This window comes from Natator depressus, chromosome 2 (genome assembly GCF_965152275.1).
Source record: "Natator depressus isolate rNatDep1 chromosome 2, rNatDep2.hap1, whole genome shotgun sequence".
Taxonomy (NCBI): Eukaryota; Metazoa; Chordata; order Testudines; family Cheloniidae; genus Natator; species Natator depressus.
The window spans coordinates 70,166,995-70,183,559 of record NC_134235.1 but is presented as its reverse complement, the minus strand read 5'-3'; the positions used below and the strand labels follow the sequence as shown (position 1 = coordinate 70,183,559).

At 37.1% G+C, this 16,565-nt stretch overlaps 1 protein-coding gene across 3 annotated transcripts in view; it reads left to right on the top strand.

The window, feature by feature from the left end:
* SNTG1 (syntrophin gamma 1) overlaps positions 1-16,123 on the top strand; it is an 814,219-nt gene extending 798,096 nt beyond the window's left edge. For all 3 annotated transcript variants that reach the window (XM_074944402.1, XM_074944401.1, XM_074944403.1), the window contains one exon: positions 9,525-16,123. In XM_074944402.1, coding sequence (XP_074800503.1) covers positions 9,525-9,683 — 159 coding nt within the window. In that variant the 3' untranslated portion in view covers positions 9,684-16,123. The remainder of the gene's footprint in view (positions 1-9,524) is intronic.
* Positions 16,124-16,565: the final 442 nt, after the last annotated feature.

Below are 16,565 nucleotides of genomic sequence, written 5' to 3'. Positions count from 1 at the left end.
TTACTGGTGCTTGACATAATTCCTCTCCAACCTTGCCAGATGGGCTTATGGGTGCACTTCTTATAGCATGTAAGGTGCCACTGAGCATAGTATTTAACCAGATCCTCCACAGTGGTATTCTCCAAAAATTTGGCTACTAGTCAGTGCTGTTCGTCTCCCCATTGATGCCTAAAAAATCATCAAATTCAAAGTAAAACCAAGGATTTTGTTCTAAATTACTTTGGGATTGTAATGTATTATGTTATGTAATGTAGGTTATGTAACTATGTGCTTACTGATTGCAGATAGATTCCAGTAATTTTTTGCTGGATGCTGACATGTTAACAAGTGCCTCACTACAACACTATTGGCATCATAAACAAAGCTGATAACCAGTACTACTGAACCACTTCCTTTTTGCCAATGATGGCAAATCAACTTAAAGTGCTCCTTCCATTTATAGTAACCTGTAACATGGAAAAAATTAATCAGGCAGCATGTTCTGAGCACTAATTGATAACTCGGTAGTGTTGGGATATGTTAGGGTTAAGTACAACAATAAGCTTCTAATGTGCTGACATGCTATTAGGGGACAAAGGCATATGTAGGCAATATTTTTGTGTCTAATACATAAGTTACAGATTCTTTAGTATTACTTTGTCTAATACATAATTTGCAAATTCTTCAGTATTTCCTTGTCTAAAATATAAGTTGCCAGATTCTTCCCTTCTCTGTTGCTTATAAAGATTGACAAGGATGCAGCTGCAGGAGACTTCAGGAGAAATGCTCTTTGTGTAAAAGAAGGTAAAAGGAATGTTATCGTCCCCTTCCTCCCTTTCCCAGCTACATAAACAAGCCCTGGCTTAGGGCCCTTTCCCCACCCTCCCCTGAGAACTGTTCACAGCCCCTTCCTCCCTCCCCTGAGAACTGCTGATGCGGGAGATTTATGGCAACAAATTGTTGCAAAGAAATGTATCTTTGAGGTAAAAGTAACGTGTAATGCTATAAATAATAAATAGGGGTGGGTTTACTAACAGTGGGTATTTCTATTACTTAATAAGTGTTTTGGGGGTATTGTAACAAATGTAAGTGTGTGCATACTAATCGAAACAAAAAAAGTGTATTGTAATCAATTCGGTGCTTACTGGGCAATTCGGTCCAGGGGAACAAGTATCGCAATAAAGGATTCCATCTACTCAATCCGCCTCTAGGTCAACCTGCTCCTCTTCTTCTAACAAGTAGTATCAGGTTTCAGAGTAACAGCCGTGTTAGTCTGTATTCGCAAAAAGAAAAGGAGTACTTGTGGCACCTTAGAGACTAACCAATTTATTTGAGCATAAGCTTTAGTGAGCTACAGCTCACTTCATCGGATGCATACTGTGGAAAGTATGCAACACCATCACAGGGCCTAATAACATCAGCCACACTATCAGAGGCTCATTCACTTGTACATCCACCAATGTGATATATGCCATCATGTGCCAGCAATGCCCCTCTGCCATGTACATTGGTCAAATTGGACAGTCTCTACGTAATAGAATAAATGGACACAAATCAGATGTCAAGAATTATAACATTCATAAACCAGTCGGAGAACACTTCAATCTCTCTGGTCACACAATTACAGACATGAAAGTTGCGCTATTACAACAAAAAGCTTCAAAACCAGAGTCCAGCGAGAGACTGTGGAATTGGAATTCATTTGCAAATTGGATACAATTAACTTAGGCTTGAATAGAGACTGGGAGTGGCTAAGTCATTATGCAAGGTAACCTATTTCCCCTTGTTTTTTCCTACCACCCCCCCCCCCCCAACGTTCTTGTTAAACCCTGGATTTGTGCTGGAAATGGCCCACCTTGATTATCATACACATTGTAAGGAGAGTGATTACTTTAGATAAGCTATTACCAACAGGAGAGTGGGGTGGGGGGAGAGAAAACCTTTTGTAGTGGTAAACACCCATTTTTTCATGCTTTGTGTGTATATAAAAAGATCTTCTGTACTTTCCACAGTATGCATCCGATGAAGTGAGCTGTAGCTCACGAAAGCTCACGCTCAAAATCAATTGGTTAGTCTCTAAGGTGCCACAAGTAGTATCAGGCAAGGGCCACAATTTAACTTTGCAAGGGCCGCACGTTTGACATTCCTGTATTAAAATAAAGCATAAAAAACATTTTCTTGAATATATATGTGCATAATTGTTCTAGTTTGCCATGTTTGGTACCATTGTGTTTGTGGGAGAAAAGGGCTTTTGAATGATATCCAGCTCAACCCACTTCTGATGACAATGTATTATCAAAATTTTCACTAACCAGAGGACCTGGAGCATGCCATAGAGGGTGATTTCAAGCTGCTCCAAGACATCATCAGAGAATCTTGCTAGCATGGCAGTATCTTCAGCTGGAATCTATTCTTCTTGTCCTTCCAGTATAGGAGGTGCTCATTGTAGGAGGCTGGGAGACGGGATATTATGTATCACGGCTTCAGGCAGATAGCCAATGTGTAGTGAGCTCAGGTGATCCAAGCCATCAAAACAAAATCTTAGAGCTGTTATCTGCTGACACAAGTTAGAGACAAGAGCTTGGTGAATTTTTCAGATCAATAGTTTATTCAGTTTGGTCCTGGGGAAAAAAAAATCATGCTGAAGTAAAGAGGTGGTCCGACCCAATAACTTTTAGTCCAGTTAGGGCGCTCAGCTGGGATGTGGAAGACCCAGATTTGAATTTCCAATCTGGAGCAGGAATTTGAATCCACATCTCCCCACTCCCACATAGGTGCTCTAACCACCACCACAGGCTATACTCTCTCAATGTCTCCTTTTGAGTATATTTCATTTTTCATAAAATAATTGAATAATCATTGGGCCAGAAGGATTAAGAGAGACTCTATGGGTGGTAATGGCACTCCCCTGGGACACAGGAGACTCAAGTTCAAGTCCCTGCTCCAATGTTTCTTGAAGTATTTTATACAAAGTGGAACAGTTCCAATGGGAGAAATAGAGATTCATTTAAAGTGTTCTTTAAGTCATCTACCAAAAATAACCTAGAATAAAACAGGTGAAATGAGGTGCTGCTGTTCAAGTGTGAATACTTTGCTTGTATATAGTATTTCAGATTTTTTTGTGATGCACTCACCTTTTCTACATACCCTATGTCTGCTTTTCTTTCCCCTATCTCAACCATCTTCTGTGTCCTCCAAATTATAACTCTCACTGAATGACAGCCTTGAATTTTTCTGTGATTTTCACAGCAATCTTCAGGTTAGGAATAACAACTAAATGGGTTGTAATTGTATAGACTTGGGATTTGTACAGCCTAATAACTCAAATTCTGATGGCTAGATTCCTAGCTCAAAGTACTAAAGTAGCTGTATACATTATATGACCAGCACTGTTAACCTCATCACGTGGACCATATTTTTAAATCTGTTGTGTCATTCTCTTTACATAATGCCAGTTTTTATAGAGACTGAAATCAGATTTTAGAAAACAACAAATCAACCTACACAAGTCCTCTTTCTCTGTGTTTGAAAGAAGAGAAGATGTTTATTGCCCATGTCATTAATACTCAGATGCTTGAGTCCACAAATATACATTTACACACTTGAAACGTGTTGTCTTCTCTTTTACTTGGTCCTGTCAGTGTTTATTTACTCTGAGAGTTATCCCAATTACTGTACACAGAACTTGCACAACAAACTTAATTTCTGCTCTGCTTTCACTCTTTTGCACACACCTTGTTACCAAATTAGATTTTCCCCTTCCATAGAACTGATGGATGTTTGGTGTAGTATTTGGTTGTGTTGGGAGAAGGTCATTTAGTAGAGGGATAGATGGAAGGCTGGCATCCATAGGAGGGCAAAGTTAAGGTTGAGGTGCTCAGTCTGTGTTGAGCAGTAGTTGTGGTAACAGTAAGGTGTGTAATTGTGGATGGACAAGTACTGTTGGGTGACTTTTATCTGGCAGCAGCTGCATATCAACCCTTCTCTCTTATAGGATAGGATCAGTCAGAAAAATGTAGCTCCTGATGGAGAAGCTTTTATGTGTTCCTGTTTCCATCAGTGAAGCTTGCATGAATCTGTGCCTCTCACCAGTCACATTTGTGTGCCTTCAGCACCGATCAATCAGGTTTGTGTGCATAATGCATAAATCTTCAATTATAATGTGAACAATAGATAAAGATGACCCTAACCTTTAAACAAACAAAAACTACCCATTGTACTAGATCTATTCAAAATCCACATCTTTACCAAGCTTTCTGTAGATAGACAAACTTTTAAAGAGCTTTTAGTTACCAATGAAAAATAAAACTGTCATCCAGAGTCCAAATTCAAAGACTTCTTATTCATATGTTATTAAGAGAAACCAAACAAACACTACATAGGACATAAAAACTAACCCCGTATAACATTTCACACCAAGTGGCGACCTCCTTTTAAAGAAACACAAGAATTTTGTCCCATTTTAAGCACATTTTAGAATGCAACCCTAACTAGGAAATCACTGCCAGGTAACTGCATGTTGATATGTTCATCATATACGTTTTTCTTTTTCCTTCAGTGGTTTAGATGTGGAGTTTTCATTGGCCCTTAATTGACTTATGGGCACAAGTCCCATAGAAAGTCAATGGGAGTTGTGCTCCTAAGTCACTTGTGTTGTTTTGAAAACCCTTTAGGTCTTCATCCATTCATTTTCTCTTTGTGTCTCTACAAATGCTGTGGTAGATCGTCGTAACACGATACTTTCTCTCCTTTCTTACATGTTGTGATAAGCAGTGAAACCGTTAACAATGTTTACCTTCTAAACTATTGTTCTTTATATCTGAGTTCGTACTCATTGATATGAACGGTGCAGTTTATACTTCAAAGCTATGTATAGGGGACTTGCTTCTGAAAGCATAAAATGGTACATTATTAAAGATACTTGGATCTTTTAAAAAAAATTAGCATTCTTATGCTTTTGGTGACTGAGCTGTACATACTTTATTCACAAAACATTTCTAATTAGATTATCTATTTACACATATGTTGTGTTTTTTAACTCAATTTTTATTAAATATAGAAATGTTTTAATAGATTACTATCAACTTTGTAGAACCACTTATATCTTTTGAGTGCATTATGCAGGATTCTGTATCGTAACTTGTTCTGAGGTGTATTTCTAAAATCACAGCAGCGCCTTACATGAAAAGAAGTGTAAGAAATGAGAAAAATCCATCTGGTCCCCACTATAATTGAACATTTTTCATTGCTTTCAACATCACCTTCCAGTTCTTTACTATACTCCCCAATTCTCTCCCTCCCCAGAAACCAGAGTACCAGTAGGTGGCTCTTGAACTGTGCTTTAGTTGCCTTCCATGCAGATTTTTCCACATTGTTCTTGTTCAACAGTTCATCCCAGGTTCTGTAGTTTTCTCATTTTAGTTCCCCTTTTACTATTGGGTGAACGCTTCCTCATTGGGAAAAAATTACCTGTCACTTTTACCAATCCCTTTTGTAATCTAAAAAGCTTTTCCTGGATTACCACAAAATATCTTTTTAAGTAAGAACAAGCCTCAAGTCCTAGCCTTTCCACATATTTAGTATTTTTGAAAACAAGTGTTAGTGTTTTATTGTATTCTGCCCAGTAATTCTGCCTTCCTCTCCACAGTAATGCAAGGTAACTGCTATTAGCTTTCATATGTTGTGATCTGTGAATTAGTAACAGATTAAAATTAGTCAATACAGTAACTCAGATCTAGTTACATTTTATTTAAAGGGATAGTAATTATTGTATCCTATTGGGCATTCTTAGGGCAATACTCATCAGGGTTAGTCTATGTGATCAATATAAGTATCTAGTGCTCTTTCAAGTAAAGTGGCAAATGCACTTACCTGGCAATTAGTCACTGATTCTTAGGGTATGTCTACACTTGCAGAGTTTTTGCGCTCTAAGTTTCACAGGTAAGAGGGAACTAGTGAAAGTAAAGCACTAGTTTGTGTGCTCACTGAATTCCTCAGGCGTCAGAGAGTGTTTACGTTAGCAGCACTTTCACCGAGGAGAGGAGCACTCTAGGGCAGCTATCCCACAGTGCAGCTCTCTCCAGTTTGACGGGTAGGGGGAAAGGATGTGTGTGATCATGGGGCATCCTGGGTCCCTGCCCAGCCTCCTCTCCCCAAACACTGACAAGCTCCAGTAACTCAGCATTGCTCCAAGCACAGGATCTTTTGCTCCCTGGAGCAGGCATTGTCACCTGGCCAGATAAGTGAGCACTTTTCAAGAAAACAGGAAGGGGAGTTTCAAAGTTCCCGGGGCTTTACAGGGGGAGGGGTGGATGTCTGTTTACCTGGCAACAGACCTGCTGGCCAGAGTGGTCACCTAGGCACCATGGGATAGCCTCCAGAGGCTAAAAGTCTGTTTAAACAGGAAGAACATGTCTTCACTTGCACATCACCACAAAAGCATCACCAGTAAGAGCTGTACGCCTTTCGTGGAGGTGGTTTTCTTTTTGCGGTGAAACTTCTGAGTTTCACTGCAAAAAGTCATTGGCAAGTGTAGATGCTCCCACGGTTTTTGCACAAAAAAGGGACTTTTTTCGCTTTAAATGGCAAGTGTAGACATGCCCTTAGAGTTAACAGTTTGGGAAAGACGCAAACAGTACAATTTAGAAGTAGAACTGGCAAAACCCAAGAATAAATCAGTGTTTTCCCTAGTTCACAAATAATGAAAAAGTTTGTGTGTTCAAACTAATTTTTATTGCACATTGACAGTGTTTATGCAGGTAAAAAGTATCATTCATGTTGTTGGTGGTGGCAGGAAAGACTATAGGTAAGATTGGCCCTGATAAAAATCATTTTCTCCCTGAGTGGTGATCAGGGACCATCTTCTGTTGATCCCTGGGTGGTGATCTGCTGACAGAAATCCCCCTGGGTCTTCTATTTATTTTGGGATACATGAATTCAGGTAAGCTCTTTGTGTGCCCCAGGACATTCTTCCTGCTATCCATCCATGAGCAAAATTACAGTGTAATGTAGTACAATTCTCAGCAGCACTTAAATTCAATTAATGTTTTTTAAAATGCCTGCACATAAACCTGAATCAGTTTTTAATGATGCACAAACCAAGGTTATCAGTTGTCCCCCTTTCCTCTAAGCAAATGATTGAATCCAAGGCTGTCTCACTGCAGTTAATTATTATTATTATTACAAATATACAAGAACTTTGACACAAATCGTTTAGTTCTGTGGCATCAACATAACTTATATGTCTTTTGCACCCTGATCCTGGCTATTCATTCCTGCTTAGCACTTTGAAAAATGCTGTTGTAGATCATCATAGCATGATACTTTCTCTCCTTTCTTACATGCTTTGATGATCAGTGAAACAGTTAACAACGTTTACCTTTTAAACTATTGTTCTTTATATCTGAGTTAGTACCCATTGATATGAATGATGCAGTTTATACCTCAAAGCTATAGCTTCAGGCTCTTTGCAAACTCAAGTAGACATCTTTGCATCTGTTGCTCTCAGATAATATTTAGAAGGTTTTCTTCACAACCATAGCAATTCAAGATTTTGTTTTTAAAGAATAGAGATGAAAGAAAAGCTGAGTTTCTCGAGAAGAACTGAGTCTGTCCACACCTCGATCATTAACTACTTTGGGGGGAGGGACATTCCACAACTCATATGACGCTGCTTTAAAGCATTGTTGTCTTCACATTTTCTTAAGTTATTATATATCAGAAAATTTAACAAGGTTGTTTGACTGCTCTCATTTGCTGCATGGAGTTTGGAAACTCTGATTTGCGGGCAAATGGTGTGAAAACAGAAAGAACTGGGACTTCCTGAAGTTGGTTGGAATCTTTAGTTAAACCTCTCATATGCATTATGATATATTCCTTTATTACATGATCACATACTATTTTTTCCACAGAATCCCTGCCTAATTTAGTGTACAGGGTGGATATACAAGGGGATAGAATTAAGGTTACACAAACAACCATAAATCTGGCATTTCCTAACTTTTAAGTGCTTTACTTTGCAACCTAAGTAACTTTCTTTTAATGTAATATTTATGAATAATAATAACAGCAGAATCTTTACAAGTTCTTAATGAACCTCACAGGTACCTGTTTGAGGCCCATGAACAATGAATCTTTCCAGTGTTACAGTTACCGAAACACATGTGCTAACTGATAATATTTATGCTAATGCACTGAAAATGTAATGTCCAATAATGATAATTATGAAGCATATAGGAACATTCAGCTAGTAAGATTACTGAATTGACTTGAAAAATTCTCAGACTATAATATAATAATTCTCAGACTATAATAATAATTACATATTAAATTAAATTAAATCTTAGTCTGTTGAGAAAAAACAAGGGAAAACTATATGCTTTGTACTCATAATACCTAGTATCAATATAATAAATATTTCAGTGTTCCAGTGTAGTATTGGTTTCTGTTCTTGAGCTTTAAGTATAATTTAATTGTACTTGCAGAAGTAGGGGTAGAAAAGGAAATGGAACACAACTTTATTATAGTGAGTGTTGGTTCATGTTGCAAAGCAGCTTCTATGACAACACCCTGTTTTCTCATGCTCAAAGCTTCTGAATTTCCATTCTTGGCTTCCAGGTGAAAATAATTTTTTGTTGGAAAATTGGAGTAAAATCCCTGGCAGAGTGGTGACAATTCACTTCTCCCAATGTTTAAAAACAAAAAAACACTCTAAACAGATTTTTTTTAAAAAATAAAGCACAGATGGCAGATGTGTGAAACTTGGCATAAACTTAGTCATTTTAATTGAGAATTAGTGATTTGGGGAGTTGAGAAAGAACTCTGGAGCAATTAAAAATTCACTTCTGAGCATGGCCAGATTTTATCTGCTCAGATTTTAACAGAGATTAATGAAGACCCACCCATTTATTACATCACTGCACAATCCCCTGAGCTGGGGTTTCTACTTTCAGGCTGTTTCAGCATTTGGCACAAGGTTGTAAATGTTTCATTGAATTACACAAGGCAAAATTATCCAGATAAGTTATCTATCCCTCAACCTCATGGACAGGAGAAAATTACAGTCTTAAAAATATGAGAGATACAGTCACTTTGGGGGGATCTGGCAATTTTTGTTGACTCTACAATATTCTCAGCATTCTTAAAAAAATCTATTCTAGACACCCTAGAAATACCGTCCAGAGTGATCAAATAAACGGTCTGTAAACGGACCCTATATATTGCTTGGCAATGTGGAAAAAAGAATAAGCCATCAAAGTGTTCTCTTTTTCTCCTTTAGTTGACACTGAACTAGATGGACTTTTATATTTCAGTGGGAATTTTGAATGTATTCAACTCAGAAATTCAACCATATTTGCCACAATGCACAATTCTTTATGCATGGAGCAAGTTCAGTGTTCAACTTCCCACCATGAAAAAGAAAGCCAGCCATGTTAGTAACCTTCTGTCATACAATTAAGACCACTTATGTAAGCTCAGTAACGGGGGGTGCCTTTGTGATGTATTGTTTTGCTTCTTATGTTTAATCTCTTTGCTTTCACTTTCAGGAGTTGGAATTTTCCAATCTGTTTGCAGTCCTTCACTGCATCCACTCATTCTTCGCTGCCAAAGTGGCTTGTTTGGACCCATTGTATGTAGGCAGTCAAGCTGCCACATCTGCTGTTGCCACAACTTCTGGTACTGGCAAATTAAAGTATACTACTTGACATCTTGCATTTCAGCACTGCCACTTACCAACAGTACATAACAATGTATAAATATAATCAAATTTAGACCTTTGGGGAACTGCGAACATGGAAACCAATCCAAGAGGCAAGCCATGCCTCAGTTTCAGCAGAAAAATGGTCACATGGGATCATACATTCATCTCTGTTCTGCAACTCCAGTAAATAATCCTAGCTGAAACCCTGGAATAGGATGGATATGCTTTTAGTATGATCTATTTGTACTTACATAGTGCTTTAAGCAACACTGGAGGCAAAAGGGGGAAAATGACACAGTGAAGCACTTAAGTATTTAATAAAATTTTCAGCTGTCTGTAATAATACACAACTAGAATTGTCATTTACTTGTTTTCAGATGTTTTTATATGACAACATACAAAGCTCTGAGTATGAACGTAGGGCAATATCATAATAGTATAAATGACACAACAGCAAGCAAGAGGCATATCGTTTGTGACAACAAGGAGATAAGCATGAAAGGGCATTTGTGTAAGTATCTCCGCAAAGAAGAAAGCACTTTAAACACTCTTGTAAATTCATACTGTTTTCCTATATGGAAACCTGCTATTGTTGTTTAGTTTGTTGTCATTCTGTTCTAATAGTAATGATAAAGTTATAGCCATATTGGTCTAGCACATAAAGACAAATATAATGGAGAAACTTTTACAGACACAGGACCCTCTTCAAGTCAAAATAGGTGGGATATGAATTTGATTTCAATTATAAATTAACTACAAGTTAGAGACAGATCTGGTACAACAGTTGCTTTGTTCATTCTCCTGTTTTAAAGGGAAGGAGGTCTTGTAAGCTAACGGTATTTGTACACAAAACCTAAGTATTGAATTTTGTTTCAGACGTACATCTGGCGGATTGTTTCAGTATGTAATGTTGATTTCATCTCACAAGCAAGGAGGCAAGAACTCTGCTCCACTCAGGCTCTTAATGAAACAAGCACTAGCAGTAACACTAGAAATATGATTCCACACCTTGAATTCTTATCAGTTAAACAGCATTATTCCTTTTTATTTATGTATTTATTTAGTTTAAGATAGGAACAAATTAAATAAACTGCAAAGCTAGAATAATTGACATAATATACAATAGCTTTCTATATTTAAAATATGATGTAACCCAGGACTACACATTGTATATATTATTCGAAGAGCCTCACTTCATGATGAATGTAAAACTCAAAGAGTAAATTTGGAACTACTCTCCATGCATCCAAAGATACATTACTTGAATACCATTTTTGGAAATGACTTTAATTTTGAACTAGCAGATATATCTCCGAACATGATCAAATGTTGGGCATATGAGTGTGATGTAGCTGAAACCTAGTAAATTGAGGGTCTTTTTTTAAAAAACATGACCCCATAACGCAAAAGAATCAAATATTTATACACCTACAGTAACACATACAAATTTTATTGCAAAAAAAAAAATATATATATATATATAGCCTGCTGCAGCTGTAGCTTATGTACAATGTTTTAAATACTAATCATTATTCTGTTGTTTCTTGTTATTTCTGGACTATGTTGGGGTGGAAGTTAGGGGGAGGAAAAGGAAAAGTTCCCAAGTTTGGAAAAGGATTCAGCCATTTAAAAACAAAAAACTTGAATACTTTAGTATGAATATAAAGTAACAATTCTACATGTAGGTCCCAGTCCTTCCATTTAGAATGTATGGGCAGACCCTTGCACATATGCTGGGATCCATCTATGTGTCATAAATTGCAGGATCAGTCTAACTCCTCCATGCGTTCTATCAGCTAGAAACGTACATATCAGGTGAGAGTTATGGACACACTTTTTAAAGCTCTGCCTTATGTGCCAGACAGGTTAAATCCATCAGTGTTCCAGGTAATGTATAATTCTTTTATCTTCATACATACATTTAGAGGAACTTTTTTTTTTTAGAAGGGGCACAATTCAAAATGAATTTTTGGGACATACCTGATTGCTTGCTTCTCTATGTGTGTGTGATTTTTATCACCAACACTTGGCTTTACCCACATAAGAGGGACCCCACCTTTTTGAAAGTCTGCCCATTAGACTCACAGTAGGGCCTGACTCACAGAACATTAAGTACAGTTACAGTGATTGCCCCATTAAAAAAACTGCCAGCACATTTTACCTAGTTAGAATGGTTATTTCTCATACTACCATACTGTGGTATCTCAGCTACTTGTTGGCAAACAATGATTTTTTAATAACTATTGTGTGTGTATAAATACTCAATACATTGAAGAACAAATTCTGTCCATGTTGAAACCTATGAACAATTCTTATGGACTTCAGTGGGACCCAGGATTTGACCCTTAGATAACATGAACTCCAGATGTTTTGAATCTGAAAAACTGTCACCATCTCAGGGGTTAAGCATAGTAATTGGGCTTCTTTTCCTGTCAAGAAAGCATCAAGTGGAAACATTATAATGCAACAATGAAAATTTTAAAAACAGGAGACAAGTTTTGTTTTAAGAATAGTTTTACTGCCCCCCCCCCTTTTAAAAAATCATTATTATGGCTCTCAGCTATTGCAGTGGTGGTGTAAATAAATACCTAGATAAATAGATTGTTGGTGATACCAGAACTAAAAATCAATCAACATATATAGAGCTAAAGTCTGTCCTCAGTTTACACCAGTACACATTATACACAGAATTCTACTACTGGAATTGAGAGCAGACTTTGGCCCAACACAATTTACGAGGTTTTCTTTAAATTCATATAAAACTCTGAATATAGTACCATATATGAAACATAACTGATAGCATTCCATGTGAAAGCACTAAGATTTGAAGAGTTTCATATGACAGAATGTGATTTGAAATCAAACACATTCTACATAGTGCTGAAAAGGATCAGTGAAATGTTTGAGGCAAAATCCCCCCTTCCAAGCTACACTGGAGATTTGTCACATAATCTGTATATAGAACTGCCATTATCACCAGTGGGAGTTTTGCACATGTAACAAGCATAGAATATTTAACAGATGCTGCAGTGAAAATTGGAAAGCAGAATTTTTCCTTGGTTTGGAAGATCTAAACCGACTTATGGGATTCATCAGTATTTTTAATTTCAAAAAGCTGAAGTCATAACATTAGCACTGACTGCATTTCTGTCTTGGTATACAAATACAAGAATGCTTGCATACTAATGACACAAGGTGAATGGGGTAATATCCTTTATTGGGAGAAGTTGGTCCAATGACCGAGATATCCTTGTCTTTCTTGTGTCCTGGGACTGGCATGTATTACCCCACCATTCCATACTAGTGTCAAAGAAATAAATCTTTTCCCAATTTATTCAGCGATGGATATGCCTGCCAGGTTGTTCATCCTAGAGAGGGGTAACTGGTAATTGGAAAGTCAACATTGGGACCAAGGGAGGCAAATTTCAAAGTATATATTACACAGCCTATAAAAGTCATGAGAAATGTGAAATATGTTATAAAAATGTTTGAGGGCCATTAACTTCTCTTGGATACATTTATGAGTCTCCCATTTTAATCACTTCATGGACATGTGTTCAACCCCAAAATGTATGTATAGTAGTATTAACACAGGAAATATTACAGTCAAACAATTGGATGTATTAAAAAGTTTATAATTCTGTGCATCCAAGCAACTATAAAAACTGAATACAAGTAATGAAACTATCATTTTCTGGGAAAAGGCTGTGTTACAACTGATACCAATCTTTCTGTTACCAAAACAAACAAAAAAACAAACTCTTGGAATAATATGTGAGTTGTACTAGCTATGGCATTGACCGTTGGAATTAGTTTGATCAAAATATTTCTTTACACAAAATGTAACTTGTCTATCTTATAAGATATACAACTGTTAATTGTAGATTAAAATACTTGATTTGAGTCATGATGGAAAATTTTAGATTGAGCTGAACTTCACAGAGTTAACCAGAGGCTGGTATGTTTCATGGGTATAATATAGATGTAATTCTGTTATAAAAGTATTGTAGATTCTGATGATACAATGTTCTGTATTTCACCAGTGAAGAAATTATATGTTTCACTTTCCTAAATCTATTTACAAATCTAGGACCAGATTTTTTAAAAAATTTAGTACTCAGCTGACTGAGATCTTTTGAAAATAGGGCCCCAACTATGGGCGCTCAGCGCTTTGAAAACCCAGCCCCTAGCTTTCAGTTTGGACGACTCAAACCAGAATTCTTAGGAATACGGTGAGCCTCATTCTGTAAAATTATAATATACTGTATCTATATCATTTAGAGTTAGACACCAAAACACTTTCTCACCAAATTAGGCCCTGACTTACACATGCTTAACTTGACTTCAGTAGGACTTCTCACAGTGCATAAAGTTAAACATATGAGTAAGCCTTTGCAGGATTGGGGTCTTAATGCCTGATTCTGCTCCCAATGAAGTAAATGTCAAAATCCCTTTGGCTTCATTGTGATCGGAACAAAAGTGTCAGCTCCCTTAACTAAGGGTATGTCTGCCTTGCAATCAGATGGTATAATGGCGGCATGAGTAGCCATACCCGAGCTGGCTTTGATCTAGCTAGATCAAAGCTAGCTTGAATAACAATAGCAGTGAAGCCAAAGCACCATGGGAGGCTGCATGGCCTACCCCCCCCACCCAGAACCCTGGGAATGTATTCAAGCAGGTACCACCATGCTGCCTTGTCTTCACTCCTATGGTTATGCTACCTCCTGTGTAGCTAGAACAAAGCTGGCTCAGGTATGTCTATACATGCTGCCTTCACACCACCTAATTGCACTGTCGACATACCCTGGCCATCTACAGCATATTGTTTTAAACAAATGATGCTAATTCCTTCAATGCCTTAAGATGTATCTTGTGTCCAATAAACTGACAAAGAGGCATAAGATCATGTGAATGTACAGTGGATGCCATTATAAAGGCAGCATCCAACACTTACCATACAATGGTATCTACGATACCATAACTTTTCCTGTGTTTAAAAATAGGAATTAATTCGGGCAACTGTGTGCTGACTCCATGGAATCATTTGGCAAATGCTGATGAATTAATAGTGACCACGGTACATTATATTGTACATTTCACTGGCTTCGAGTTGCAGAGTGATGGTGGAATCCCAGTACAGCCAATGTTTGAGCCTAATATGGGCCCCTTTCCCTTTACACAAGGTGAAAAACCTGAGGAGCAATGAGGAATGCTGCTCTACCCAGCCATTGCCCTGCTATAAACATACCCCACCCAGAAGCACTGCATGCATGCAGAGCCCCTGTGCAGCCTTCTATCCCTGTCATGCGGAAGAGCTATACTACTTCAGCTACACACAGAACTCGCTGTACCTGTGGAGGAGGGGACAGTATGTGTCCTTAATAAGGAGTATGGTCCTGATTTAGAAAAGCATCCCTGTTCTGGGAGGGTGCTTACGCCTGTGATTAACTTTAAGACCAAAGTGATTAAAGCTAAGTATGTGCATAAGTGCTTTCCTGATTAGGAATGGTCTTAAGCATGCTATTCAGTGCATTTCTGAATCAAGGCCTATAATTTCAACTAAATTTTGTGTACAAGTTTCCATTAAAAAGTCACCATTTTCTAGCAGTGGTATCTGAGATGTGGCAGTTGTCTTCTGTTGAGAGCACTGGAAAATACTGTGCTATCTGCATTATAGTGCTGTAATTGGTGGCAAATGCTAGCAACCACTCAACTCATCTTAGCTATCACCTTTTACTCAAGGGAATAAAAATATTTTCTATTTGGATTCTGTATATTATTACAGAACTTCCCTGTATCATAATCTAGATAAAAATAGACTGGGCCAAGGTATAATCTAACCATTCTCTTTCAGATAATATAATCAATTGTCACTTCTGAGAAATATGTATGACCTCCAGCTTCAACACCTTCCAAATAAAAATCCCAGCCAGTGTAATATATATTAAGAAAAAATATATCCATTGGGCACAACTTACCAAAGCAAGCATGAAGGCATAAAATATTATCTTTTAAACACTTCACATGCTAAGAATATACATTTAAAGTAATAATATGTATATTAGTTGAAGAAATGACTCTTGTTGAAAAAGGTGCACAATCTGGATATAGAATAAATAAATTGATTTTCATTAGCAATCTCATTTTCCCACACCTCCAAAAATGCTATTTTTGAATTATTCTTATCCCTTCGCACATTTGCAGTATATCTCATGAGTTTTAATTTCTTATGAAAAGAAATGACTGAACAAATGTAACAGAAATTGCTATATATTTCTAAATATTAAAGATTTAAAAATGAAGATGAAACCATTCAAATTATTTATTTCATTTTAATTATGTTTTTGTGGCTGTTTGTGATTATGTATGTGTGACAAACATAAGTCACATAGTTGTTTAAGATCATTAATGTACCACTAATAAAATTTTATCTCTGTTTTGTTTCGGGTTTTTGTTGTTTGTTTTCTTTTTGTAAAGGAACATACCAGAAAAAATAGAAAATAAATACTTTTTAAATTATTTTTTGTGTTCAGTTGTTCAGTGTGTGTTGTATTGTTCTAAGCAAGTCTGAGAGACCATCAGACTATCTAACCATTTTGGGATAATAAACTATTTCTGAAAGCCTAATACTATCAACTGGAAGAGGTAACTTGATGGAAGTATTCAGAGTAGCAGCCGTGTTAGTCTGCATCTGCAAAAAGAAAAGGAGCTGTAGCTCACGAGAGCTTATGCTCAAATAAATTTGTTAGTCTCTAAGGTGCCACAAGTCCTCCTTTTCTTTTTGATGGAAGTAGTCATCCAACACTCAGATCATCATACCCACTGTCCTACATGATCCTATATCGTTTCATTACTGTTGATGGCTGATCATCATGGTGGTGTGGTT